Source organism: Passer montanus, unplaced genomic scaffold (genome assembly GCF_014805655.1).
Source record: "Passer montanus isolate IOZ18808 unplaced genomic scaffold, ASM1480565v1 scaffold25, whole genome shotgun sequence".
Taxonomy (NCBI): Eukaryota; Metazoa; Chordata; class Aves; order Passeriformes; family Passeridae; genus Passer; species Passer montanus.
The window spans coordinates 2,392,942-2,406,581 of NW_024367149.1; the positions used below are offsets into that span (position 1 = coordinate 2,392,942).

A 13,640-nucleotide genomic window follows, 5' to 3' on the forward strand; every position below is an offset into this window, starting at 1 on the left:
AGATCTCTATGTTGAGAAGGTAAGAGACGAATTCCAGCTAGTTCAAAGGGTGTGCTGCATGTATCCGAGGAAGACACAGAGATCTTTTTTTGCTTTGGGATGCCAGGTGGAGGGTCTTGGCATCCCTGTGCATTTACTGTCTGAACCAGAGAGATGAGCTACAGCATTACATTGTGACTTGGGAAATGTTTAAAGGAATAATGTGCTTCCCTTGCAGTTACCTGTGTGCTCATGTATGTCCTGCCAGTGGAGCCAAAGTGTGCAGTCTTATCTGTCTGCCTTGGGCTTTTTGTTACCAGTCCAGCTGAAATGTTAAGCAGGGCTGTCCACTCTGCTGCAGGCAGGCTGTGGTTCTGCTGCACAGTGGGGATTCAGCAAGATCCAGTGTCTCTGCACTCCCATCCTCACACTAGGCCTGTGCTCAGTAGAGCCTGCAGCATAATACTGAGCTGTGGGAACTGTTTTTGAAAAAATGAGCATTAAATAAATTCTCTTAGCTGCTTTCATGAGCCTCTCTCTTCTCATTTCTCTTTCTTTAGAATATCATGGCTGGTTGAGAGCACCAATCAGTTGTACTTCTCATGTTGAAGCAGCTATTAAGTAGCTGATTGTTGCACATAATTTTTTTCCTCTGGATTCTGCCGTGTTTGACTCCTCATCATCAGAAAATTGCTGAACATGACAGGCTTGTAGAGTGTTTGACACTAGGACAGACCCAAAAGTAGGAGGGGCTGCACCTTGTTGGCATGTGGGGATCAATGCAATCATTTCCCATTTGAAATGCCGGTGAGAGGAATCCTGGACTGAGTTTGCAGAGAGCAGCAGCTGCCTGTGCAGGACTGCATCCTGGTCCCTGAGCGTGTGGGTTTGGCAGGGCAGCAGCTCCCTTTGATAGGAGGGCTGCAGGGCAGGACAGGCATGGTGTGTGCTGCTGACTAAGGAGATCTGCAGACTGGGTGTGGAAAGAGCAGAGGTGGGAGGGGAGCAGGCTGAGCGGCCCCTGTGGGAGCCCTAAAGACAGGAGCCACACCTCAGCACATGCTTGCATTTGCAGTAAGCATTGACACAGTCCCAGTGTTCACCCTGGGACACTGTGAGCCTCAGACCTTGCATAGAGCTCAGTGGTGACCCAGTGCTTTGAGAAGTGAAGGCCCTGACCCTTTCCCCATGGCATAATGGTGCTGCCAGAATGGGCATAGCACAGCTGAGCAGGGAGACACAAGGGAGGAAGGCATGGCAGGTGAGCCCCCAAGGCCCATTTGCTGTTTGATTGTGCTTTGAAATAGTTGCATTTTAAGTGTTTTTGTAGAGCAGCCTGTCAGCCTAACATCTCTGTGGGGTGCAGGGCTGTTTATCGATGGCTCACATTCCAGGAGCAGCGGCACCACAGGCAGAGAGCAAATATTTAACAGCACTTTTAACCATTGAGGCCAGCTGGCCTAGAGCCATCAGTCTGGCACTTGCCTCGGCTGTGCAAGCAATAGCAGGGTAACCTAGAGACAGGTGACATGAAACAAGACCTGTCAGCACCTCCCCACATGCCTGGGAAGGGGGCAGGAAGCGTGGCAGAGATTTCTCACAGCCGCCTGACCTCTATTCCCACAGGTGAGAGAACAAATAATATTGCTCACACCAGTTTGCCGGCCCACGTGGCCATGCAGCCATGTGACAAAGCCAGCACAGAGCAAGCTATGGGCTGGCTGCAGTGAGCTGGCTCCTGAGCTGTGGGTCAGCCCTCACCCCTGGCACCTGGGAGCCATCCCAGCTGTAGCTCCTGGAACCCTGGTGCGGCAGGAGAGGCTGAAATGCAGTTGCAGGGAGCTGAGCTGTCTGCAGGCACAGTTCACTGCTGCCATCTGCTCTGGCACAGGGCAGAGCACAGCCCCACCACGCTGTACAGGCAGGCAGCAGGGCACAGGGGTCTGGCAGCTGCTTCTGGCCTGGCTGCACCAGGAGAGTATTTCATTTTTAGTGTACAGTGAAAGCTACAGCGAATTTACAGTGTGGGATTAATGGAATTAGATAAGTGGAAGGAAGGCTGAGCCCCCTGACTGGATGTGCAGGTGGTGGCAGGCGCTGTCGCTGTGTTGGAGCTCCTCCTGTGGGCACCTTCCCACGCTGCAGCCTGTGCTCCCGGGCGGGATCCTGCCCATGGATGGCTCAGGAGTACCTGCCCTGGGACAAGCTGGCCAGCACACACGCACCACATCTCACACTTCTGCTGTGGGATCCAGCAAGCTGAACATTGCTGTCCCTTTGGTGCTGTTAGCAAACACAGGACAGGCTGGCTCCAACCAGCACTGGTTCCTGCTCTCTTGTAGTGCTCTAGATCCTGCATCACCTTCCCAGGAGAAGATTTTTTCCTTATTCCTTTCCAAACTGCATGCTGTGGCTATTGCCCCTTATGTCCAGTCCATCCAGCATGTCCATTTAGTGTATGGCCCCCAGGAGCAGAGCAGGTGATGAGAGTCTGGCAGTGTGGCACTGCCTGGCACGTTAGTTCTTAGTAATCTTTAGGTTATGTGAGATTTCACTGTGCTCCTGCTTCCTAGTGTGGCAGGGAGGCTGCAGACCTTTCCTCACAGTTTCCTGTGGAGGGAAACACTGGTGGTTTGCCCAAACCCTGTATTCACTTCCATTTCCCATAAAGTCACTGAGGACACTGCACCTCCCATGCCTGCAACCCTGGCAAGGCAGGTTTGGTAGCGGGAGAGGTGCCTGGGGGCAGTGAGCCCAGGTGGATCCGGGTAGCACCCGGGGAGCCTTGGTTTAATGGGCTTGCTGGGTTTAATGGCTCATTGGGAAGCTGTCTGGCAGGCACAGGGCGCTCACGTTCCGGTAATAAGAATAATAAGGCTGAAGTGCTGCCAGAGATTGATTCAGAGGCACCTTATGTCCTCATCTGAGGCGCGGCGCAGATTGACAGCGGTCAATGCTCCTGCTAATGTGGTTGATTCACAGGAGCTCAGGAAGCACTCCTGCCTGTGCATCTTCCTGTCCCCATGCCCTTGTGCAGCTCCCTGAGCTGCTGTGCTGCCCCGGGGCACTGCCTGCCTGGGCTCTCCATGCCTGCCAGCAGCAGAGGCAGCAGCAGGGCCTCAGCATGCAGAGAGATTTTGGAACTGCACTAAGGAAGGGGAGCAGCAAGCCGGAGGTGGATTGTATCTGAGAGTCAAACTGGCACTCAGGAATGTTTGCAAGGCATTTATAAAGTGCTCTAGAGTCTGTCGAGGAAAGAGCCTTTTTCCAATCCTTTTTCAATGGTCTGATTCTGTCTTTATGGCTGTAGCAGCAGGGATCCCTGAACTGCTTTGGTGAAATTGTTCCTTGCACTTCCATGCTGGGAAGGAGGAGTTTTACTAATTGGGCTTTTTCTTAATTTGCACTTGCTGTCTTACAGCATCTCCCTGTCACTTTAAAGCAAAGCAAAAGTCATGGTGCTTTTAAGTTTCCTCCTGGCTCATTTCATTTCAATTTCGCAGCCCTTCTGCTTTCTAGGAAGAGTTTGTTTGTTGGGAGTGTTACTCTGATCAAGTTTTGGGATGCAGCAATGATTCCCATGAGCCCCTGCCCAGAAAGGAACAGGAGCAGACTCCTGGTGCCAGGGCAGTTGTGAAGCAAGGTGGGGATATGCTACTGCACACAGGGGCTGCAGAGCATTGTACAGAGATGGGACAAGACTCGCCAACCACTTCTCCATGGAAGGGCTCCAACTCTCTCCAAGCAGCCCATCATCCTGCCATTTATTTACTCATTTGTTTGCCTTAAAGGGGGGAACAGGTGTACATTAATTCATCACCAGAGTTTAAATTAAATCATTTTACTTCTAAATGAGTCACTAATTTGCAGGAGTATTTAATTAGAGCCTCTTTGCACTCAGGTGCTGTAGTAGTTCTGACTTTCTCACCTGTTTGGCCTCTTAAGAGGCTGATGATGATTAGACCATTTCTGCACATACTCATTGCACATCAAAGCTATTAACCCTAATGGCAACACCTTGATGCTCCTCCTCCATTCTGGGGGCTCTTGGCAGCCTTGTCCTCCCCCAGGAAATAACCCTTTCCTCTGCTGTGGCAGGACACAGACTTGCTGTGCAAAGCACTCTGCACCCCACAGCTGGGTGAGCCCTGCAGCCTTTTGGCAGGGATTTGCAGCATAGATTGAGCATGAGCAACTGCACTGAGCTCTGCTTGCCTCTGCTGCAGGGGTAGGGCTCGCTCCAGCACCCACCTGTGCCCATTGAGAGTGTTCACAGAGTGCAATTACAGCTGGTGCTTTCTTGAGTTGCTTCTTCACAGCAAGAAGATGCTCACTGATACCTTCAGAGCCAGTCTCAGCTCCATCACCCAGCTAGTCAAGTCTCTCATGGGCTGTCTGTGCAGACTAAAGCCACCTTTCTGAAAAATAGATGTTATTTATGTTTCTAATGGGCATTGGTGGGTCCATATTTTCCTCATTAGTTTGTCTGTTTGTGCTTCTCCTTCAGTGTGCTCGATATTGATCAGACTGATGTCAAAACCCCTCTTACTTATCTCTACTCCAAACCATAAAGTCCTTTCATATTGTATTCCTCTTTTTTTTATGTCTTTGATCATTTCTGCATTCTTCTAGTGCAGTTCAGGCCCACCATTGGTGGGCAGCAGTCTTCTCTGCCATATAGCAGAGAGTGGGGAGCATCTAAAGAGCGGGTCCCCTGAGCAGCCTGTTCTGAAAGGAAAATACAGGTGTCTGAACAAAATGAGTCGTGCTGAGATGTCTCTGTGCCTGGGCAGAGGAGTGTGCAAGGCCTGTGGCAGCCAATCCAGTGGGTTTGTAGCCAGAAGTGGTGCTTGCAGCCTCCACTCCCACCATCCTGGCTGCAGCGCCTCTGAGCACAGCGGCTGCCTGCTTATTACACTGATAATAGAAAATTACAGGTTTTCTGTAGGAAATGTCTATTTACATCCTACATTTCCCAAACTACCTATTAGCATCGCTGTGATGTCACATCCTCCTGTGTGTTTTTTCGTCAGCACTGGCCCTTCTACCTGCTGGCAGCCTGTGCCACACCTGGGGACAGACAGCTGCCATCTGGCACAGCACTGCCCGTGCCCTGCATGTGCTGCAAAGCCCTCAGGGCTAGTGCAGCAGTGCAGGCACCACCTGTGCTCCATACTCAAGCTGATGCCCACACCCACTGCTGTCTCTTGGGAAGTGCCTGCTCCACAGCACAGGAGCAGAGGGGACATCGATGGGTGTCACTTTGTGCACAGCTGGTGGCTGGTGGAACTGAGCGGAGGGACCATGAGAGCTGTTCATGTCAGCCCAGTCAGGGAGCTGTGCTTCCTCCCTCAGCCTTTTGCTCACAGCTGATCCAGGGCTGACAGACAGGCATTTCAGTGGCTGAGAAACCTTCTGACACGGCTCTTCCAAGCAATGAGTGCGGGTGCCTGCAGGGAGCACAGCATGCAGTGCTTCCCTTGGCCTATTTCCCCAGTGTTTTGTCCGTGGCACAGCAAAATTTCAGAAACTCTGAGCTGGAGCAAGATTTTAAGAAGTTTTGACAATGTTGTTAATTTCAGGGGAAAGGGGGTTCATGGGATGGCTGGTTCCTGGTGTAGCTGCTTGCCCCCAGCTTGGCCAGGGCTGCATGTGCAGAGCAAGTCCCTGCAGGAGGCAGGTGTCTTAGCTGTGTGTCTCGTGTGTCTCTCGGACAACAAGACCATCCCATCTCAGAGGGGTGCTTTGGGGATGGTCCTTGCTTTGTGCATGGACTGAGACGATAGAGAAGGCTTTGGGAAGAGGCTGCCTGGCCATGGAGCAGCCATGGACTGGATGCACCAGCACGTGGCCCGTGGAAGAAACACTGGGTGTGTGAGGCCAGGTGGGAGTGGGATGTGTGCTTTTCAGGCAGTTGCATAGTGTGCAGGCCAATATTTATAACCATGTCTCTTCTCCAGGTTTATAGTTTCTTGTCACTCTATTAACCCAAACGAGAGATGTTTACATTGCATAAGTAGCTGGAGCAGTGGATAGTAACCTATTAATTTTCATGAGTATTCCCTGGCAAAAGCTTACAGGCTGTCTTGCAGGACACTAATACCAAAAGCTCCTGGGGCACAAGACACCCAGGGCTTGCTATATTTCAAGAGACTGCAGTTCAACAGCTAATAAAACCGCTAGGTCAAGATCTGCACAGTCAGGTCTCTCTGGAATCCTGGCAGAAGACCCAATTTCTGCTGATGGGTAACTCCAGAGGAAAGGATGAGCATGCAGCAGAGGAGATGAAGGCTCATCTGCAGCAGGCTGCCCCAGTGAGAGACTGCTTTGCCTGCAGATAGTGGGATGCATGTGCCACTGGAAACTGATTTTCAGTGGGGTCTGGCTTGGTGCTACTGCGATGGACACCCATGGAAGCTGTGTCTGGCCTGGGGAGAGGTGTGCAGGGCAATGCAGATTTCCTGGCTGAAACTCGTGTGCTGCAGCATTCTAGTGTGCTGGAACCGCTACCAATTCCTTTCTTCTCCTTCTCTCCACAGTCCATTGATCCTGGGCAGCAGTTCACCTGGGAGAACTCCAACCTGGAAGTGAATAAACCGAAAAACCGCTATGCAAATGTGATAGCCTATGACCACTCACGTGTCATCCTGACTTCCATCGATGGTAAGAGTAACTGCAGGGGGCACCCCAACAAGCAGCTCAACCTGACTGTAGCAAGGAGACCATCTTTTTCTGTGTTCTAAGCTGAGCAGGGACAAACACCAAGCATCAGCATGATCAAATGTGTGTTCTGGCTGGCCAGAGGAGAAAAGGCACTGTAAAGCTTTCCCAGTGTCCTCAGGGTAGTGTGTTCTGTGTGGTTGCTTCTTAGTACTGCTGGTAGCAAACATGTCTGTCCCAGCAGCCTCCTGTCCCACTCCTGTTCTCTCTGTGTGACTTCAGCTGCCTCCCTCACTGCATGGTGAGACATGGCACTGTTAGTGCCATTGCCACCCTCTGTCCCAACACAATTGTAGGGCCAGTATCTTTCTCTGAGACTTGTCAATATATGGTCCCAATTAAGTGCCCAGAGTAGCACAGGGTGAGGGGGTGCTCCTTCACCTGGGACATCAGACTCCATACATCCCTGTCCTCCGTGGGAGCATCAGGCCCTGGTGTCCATAGCACTGACCCCCATGACTACAAGAACCAGCCCCACATCCCTGGAGTTTGGGCTAATACATGTTTCTAGTCCTCTTGCACACAGAGGAGCTGGAGCCCAAGCTCACCCATTCCCCTTGTTTTATAAACCAGCACCCAGCTCTGCTCACCTGGATCTGAGCCCACTGATGGAGGATGAGGAAGATACAGCTAAGTCAATGCCCCCTGCTTGGGGAAGGAACTGGGGCCTGGCTTTGCACACAGGTGCCCCTACAGTCACTAGCTTCCTTTTTTGGGAGATGGAAAAGCCTTTTCTAGTGGTAGTGCACTATTCATCCTCTTCAAGAGGAGGAGAGGGGTCCAAGCAGTCCCTCACAGCAAGTCCTGTTAAGCAGCTGCAGCAGCAACTATGTGAAGGCCTGGCATGTCTGCTCACGGGCAAACCCTCACAGACAGCTGTGGGGTGAGCACATGGGGGAATCCCTGTTTTGCAGCCTGACTCAGTTGCTGTACGTAGTGTCTGTGCCTTCCTGGGAACTGTTCCCGCAGCACCCTGCCAGCTCCGTGCCGCCCGTGCCAAGGGAGCCAAGCGCTGCACTCCAGCTGCCAGCGCTCTGTGTCTGCTGGAGACTGCTGAGACCTGGACAATAGAGCTGTAGAATTTTCCCCAGGACAGAAGGACGAGGGGTGACCCCCAGCTTTATTTCCTTTCTCTAATGAAATGCAGATGCTCTCTCCTGGGGAGACAATGAGATTCCTGCTGCTTTCTATCCCTGCAGCCTGGGCAGCCCATGCTGAGCAGGGTTTGGAAGCAGCCTCAGGCCTCTGCTTTGCCAAATTTATTTTAGTAACTATGTGTTTGCATTTTAAAGGCCTTTATGAAAAATTCTTTTCCTTAAAGTGGTGGAGGCCTCATGGGGGCTGGAGCAGCCTCTGCCAGTAGGCAGCAGAGGGGGTCTCACACTGAAGGGTTTCAGTGGTGGTAGGAGGAAGATCTCTGGCTCCTTGAGGATAGTTGTCCCTGCAGGAAGGATGGGGGAACATCCCTGCCTGACATCCTTTGCTAACAGAGACAAGCTAATAAAGGAGCCTCATTTTTAAAAGGTGCTGTAGGACCATAACAAATTGCTGGTGAATTTAAGACAATTATTTCAGTCACTTGCTTGGGGCCAAATGAGCTCCTTAATATTCCTGCCTGTGAATTTTCCTTTGTGTGCATGTGGCAGCTGTCTCTCTGCTTTGGTGTTGCCTGCTTGTTGCATTAATGTGGGAGTTACAAAGGGTTCTTCTTTCAGACACCATCCCTGTCCTTTGCAGGATCCCTGGGAGAGATCCTGACATCACCCCATAAGGGAGACTTGTCAAGAGCCTTGTGAACATGCCAGCCTCTTCTCCTGCCTGCAGGGCCCAGCAGAGCAGTAGGTACAGGGTTGTGGGCTTACCCCAGTAACTCTTGCCCTCTTTCTCCCCCGCAGGGGTCCCAGGCAGTGATTACATCAACGCCAATTACATTGATGGCTATCGGAAGCAGAACGCCTACATCGCTACGCAGGGACCGCTGCCGGAAACCCTCAGCGACTTCTGGAGGATGGTGTGGGAGCAGAGAACAGCAACTATAGTCATGATGACCAGGCTGGAGGAGAAGTCCAGGGTACAGTGTGTGCTCTCTCTTTTCTGGAGCTGTTGGGGGCAAGAAAGGAGGAATGGGAGCACTTCACAGTGCTCCAGGGAGGGGCTGTTCCAGTGATGTGGCTCACTGCTTCATGCAGCCCAGCAACAAATGCCTTGTAAGCATATCCCTGTGGGGCAAAAGGGTGGCAAAACCTCCTGTTGCTGGCCTGCTTGTTTAGCTCTATTTTGCCTGCATGTCTGCTTGTGCACTCATCCTTTCCTGCCCACCTCACTCTCATCTGAGGTGAAGAGTGTGGACCACCCCAGAAGCTGCAATAGTTGGGTGGGACCGGCAGCATCCAGCAGCCTGACAGGGCCCTGGCATTTCTGGCAATGCAGGGGAATGGCTGACAGGGTCTCATTGCAATAACAAGACTAATTTGTGCCTTGTCCAATGACAACATGTATAAATTATCAGCTTACGCTGCCAGGATTAGATATTCTGATGTAATAAACGCAAAGCTGCCTGCAGACCATGGGGAAGGCGTGAGCTGGGGAAGGAGTGGGAGCCCTCACTGCAGATGATACAGTTTTCGTGACAGAGGTTCTTAGTCAGCCCCTGAAGCAGGAGTTTGTAAGCTGTGACCAAGTGCTCCTGCACCCAGCTGCACCCTTTGGGCAAAGCCTGCCCAAGGATGAGGCAGCTTCTGCCTCTCATGATTCAGTTTGCTCCTAAAAGTAAAATTTTAGCAGTGAGCATTTGTACTAGCAGAATATTTTAGTGTTGCCATGCCAACAGCAGAAGGGGCTTCTGCACTCAAGCTGTGAAGCACTGATTATTTTTAGCCCAATAAGCTCATTCTTGAGAAGCAGAAATGGTCAAGTTTGGGTTTAGTTAAAACTTTTGCCTGCATGCTCTCCCTCCTTTTCAAAGCTTTAGCACCGAAATGCTTGCAGGGGTGTCCCAGCCCACCCTGGCTGGGAGGAAGTGGCTGGAACCACCAATCACCATGGCAAAACAGATCTCCTTTTCCTAATGTCCAAAAAACAGGCATTGCTGATGGGTTTCCTGGCATCTTTAAATGCCCTACAGCCTGTAGGGGAAAAGAACATTCCTTGGAGATGAGCTGTCTCTAGAGATCCAACCCCAGCTTTGCACTGTGCTTCCTGCTGCAGAGCCCTGCCTGTTCTGTCCAGTGGGCACTGTCACCCACACAGCCCAACAGGCAGGGAAATGATTCTGACCTGCCCTGTGGCTCAGGGCTTGGCACACAGGCTAAGCAAGATCAGAAGCTTCTGATCAACTGCGCTCTGCAGCTGAGGGTTATATGGGGACATTTTTGTGCCTTCACATTTCAGTGATGGAGCATATATTTGAAGAACAAGGAAAAGCCCTTCTGGATTGCCAAATAAACCCATGCTCAGAATCTTGACTCACTTAACTACTGAGCTTCTTAGTTATGGCAAGGCACTCCAAGGTGCATGTTTCTTGAAGATAACAGGTTTCCTCTGACCCCAGAGGGACTTGTCTTTGCCTGAGATGTCTGTGCCACTGAGCTGTGTGTTATCTCCCCCCAGCACACCCCATCCTATCATCCTGCAGTATTGGTTTCTGTCTCAAACACAGTGTGTTTGGTCAGGCTTTTGGTGACATTGAACCCTTGTTGTGGGCAGGAGGTGACCAGAGCCCTCAGAGAATCTCAGGCAGCCTGCCTGATTGGGCAGACTGCCCAGGGGCTGCAGGCTGACCTGACCAGACCCAGACCCCTGCATTTGCTCTCTGGCACTGCCTGCCCGTGTCCTGCTGCCTCTTTGGCACATCCCCAGCACTAATGAGAAGTGAGCAGTTTTCTCTGGCACTGTAGGAGAGGCAGGTTGCCAGGAGAGGCAGTGGAAAAGCCTGGTCACTCCTGAGTTGAACCAGTGATTCACAGCAAGGACTTCCCTGGATGTGTTTGCTGTACCCTGTGGGTGTCTCAGGGCATTCCCTCACAGCAGGGTCCTGGTGGGGAGCTGCAATGTGGACTTCCAGGAGATTATTTTCTCTGGGGGTTCCTGTTGTCTTTTTCAGCATCTTCCAAGCCAAAATTGCTTTTAGCCACCTTCTTGCTCTGCTTTTCCTCATACCCTTTTGGTGAGGGCTAGAGTTCTCGTGGGAGCACACCTTTTTGGGACCAGTGAAGATCCTAATCCCAGTCATTGCCCATTGCTCCAAACTTTCAACATGAATCACTGTTTTGCAGTTCATTCTGCTCCAGAGATTTCAGACTTCATCTGATGTAACCCCTCGGGTCCCTGCAGCATTTCTGCCTGCTGATGCTCAGGCTGCTGTGGGACAGCACTGCTCCAGGCAGTCACATGGCATCACAGCATTACCCAAGGGTGACCTTGCTTGAAAGTCCCCTTGCCCGGGCGCTTTGGCACAGGACTGTGTCCAGCTGCAGAGCCCGGGGTGGGTAGCAGGGCCTCATGGGGAGCTGCCCAGTGCAGAGCAGGCTCTGCTGCCTTTGCAGGCGAGCTCCCCAGGTCACCATCAGCACTGCTGTGATAAGCCAACCGGGACCAGCGGCAGCCTGGCAGCCCTGTGGGGGTGACACTGCTTTAAAGGATTCCTGAGCTGCAGAGGGGAAAAAAAAATCTTTAAAGAGCATCAGCTTTTATGGTCTGCAATTTTAGCTGGCTTGATGGTCTAAATCATCCTCCCTTTTTCATGTTTTCACAAAGTGAGAAGCACATAAAGGATAGAAATGGCTGGATTGTGCAATTTAGCTGCCTTCAAAGCTTTACAATCAGTTTCAAAATCATTTGGTGGCAGTTCAGAAACACACATTGTAGATTAGCTTTCCCAAAGCTGCGAGTGTGGTGCGTCCCTGCCGGGCTGTGTTGCCAGGAGAGAGGTATTAAAGCAGGATTTCTCCTGCCCTGGGCTATCCCCTAGAGCCTGGCAGAGCCGAGTCTCCCACGGCAGTGCCGTGGGTTGTTCTGTTCCAGCCCAGAGCACCAAGCAGCCATCTCTGGAGTGTGATCTCTCCTGGCATTTCATGTCCTCAGGAGGGGGTGTTAAGAGGCTGGTGCTCAAGGGCCCTGGGGAAGAGAAGCCTGGCAGCCACATGATGCTCCAGCCCTTTTGCTGACAGCAGTGCCATCTGGAGCTTGTGAGCAGGGCCGGGGGCAGAGCACAGCTCTCAAGCTGAAGAGAGGTGCCCGGCTGCTCTTGGGCCCAGGGCATCAGAGGGGAGGAACAGGAGCCACTCAGCAAAGCTGCAATAAATGGCTGTTCAGGACATTACTGTGCTCCTTAAGTTAATGAGAAACAAGCACTGCCAGAAGAAAACATCTCTTATCTGCTTTAGTGCCACAGTGCATCGGCTTCAGCATAAAATTTACAGAGCTTGAAAATGGGGCATAAACATTATGGGTAAATTTGGCAGAAAATGTGACTGACTCTTATCTGGTCATGAATAAATAATTTTCAATTACCAGCCCAGGCATTGCTATTATCCCACACAGGGAACTCCTCTGAAGTTTGTTTTGTGCTTGAGTACACAGCCCTGCAGCATGTGGGTGGCAGGAGGGGACTGCTGTCCCTGAGGTGTGGGCTCAGGCACAGGGACAGGCTGTGCTGTTTCCCTGAAACAACCCCTGCAAACCACAGCAAGCAGCTGTCCCGAGCATTTGCAGGATGCCATGCTGCTCTCCTCACCCTTAGAGAGGGTCACATCATGCCCAAGCCAGGCAAGAGAAACTCGGACCTCGTGGAGACAGGCTGCAGGTGCCAGCCACTCAAGATGGGGTCAGTTTAGCTGTGAAATAATGTTTGTGACCTCCAAGTTGCTGGTGCTGCAGCCAGTCAGCATCAAATGCTCTGTGCCAAGTGAGGAAGAGGAATCCTGAGATTATTGCAGGGTTGTTATGTTGCCATAGATCCAAGGCAGCATCCAAGGCAGCACAAACAGCAGGAGACCCTGGGCAGGAGACAGCAGAGCTGTTCTGCTTGCACAGACACCTGCAGTACCCCATTAGGCAGCCTTGCTCCAGGCACTTCTGCCAGGGCAAGCCTTACTGTGAGCAGAACCCAAAAAGCAGGGAGAGATGCATCCCTCTGACTCCAGGCTGCAGCACTCTAGAGCCAGAGTGCAGGATGAGGGCTCTTAGCTCTCACAAGCCCCACCCTGCTGCAAGTGGTTTCAATTAAAAGGCAGAACTTCATTGATTCCTAATTAAGCTTATTGTTTCCCTTCCCACGCATTCCCCTGTAAACACATTCTGCTAATAATTAAGTTTACTATTCCTTGACAAGCACAGATGATCTTCCATTCACTCCTCTCTCCTAGGGTGGGAAACCATTTTCGGTGTGGTGCACATGGGTGGGAATGAAGTCTTCCTCCTGTCAGCCAGGCACTGTGGCTCTGCAGGGTGGGGGAGCCAGGTACCAGATAAAACAGGGATGCTCAGGGTGCCAATTAAATAGGGAGCTTGGGGCTTCAGAGGAAAAAAAGAAAAAGGGAGGAGTAGTTTGCAAACACTGAGCTGTGAAGAGGAGGAGGAGAGCAGCAATATGTGAGCAGGGAGGGATGTGCAGGGAGGTGAAGGGGGCAGAGGGATGGGCCCCTGGGGATGTGTTTGGCTGTCTGCCAAGTGGGATGCAACAAAAGCTGTGGCCAGTAGCTCAAAGCATTCTGACTGCAGAGCTGGAAAGGGGTGATAAGGTTGATGCAAGGCAGGAGGTTTCTAGGGAGCAGCAGTGTTTTCATGATGGGACAGTGCTGCCTGCAGGAGGGGGCTGAAGGGATAGTTTGGCCACAGTCTGTGTCTTCTTTCACAGGGAGAACAAGATGTGTCTGTGTCTAAGCTGCCATCTGTTCCCTGCAGAGCCATTTTGAATCACCTGGGAGATGTAGATGTTCAGG

General features: G+C 51.7%; 1 protein-coding gene across 20 annotated transcripts in view; it reads left to right on the forward strand.

The window, feature by feature from the left end:
* Positions 1–13,640, forward strand: part of PTPRF (protein tyrosine phosphatase receptor type F) — a 378,264-nt gene that overhangs the window by 353,090 nt on the left and 11,534 nt on the right. For all 20 annotated transcript variants that reach the window (XM_039711435.1, XM_039711443.1, XM_039711439.1 and 17 more), the window contains 2 exons: positions 6,519–6,642; positions 8,595–8,770. In XM_039711435.1, coding sequence (XP_039567369.1) covers positions 6,519–6,642; positions 8,595–8,770 — 300 coding nt within the window. The remainder of the gene's footprint in view (positions 1–6,518; positions 6,643–8,594; positions 8,771–13,640) is intronic.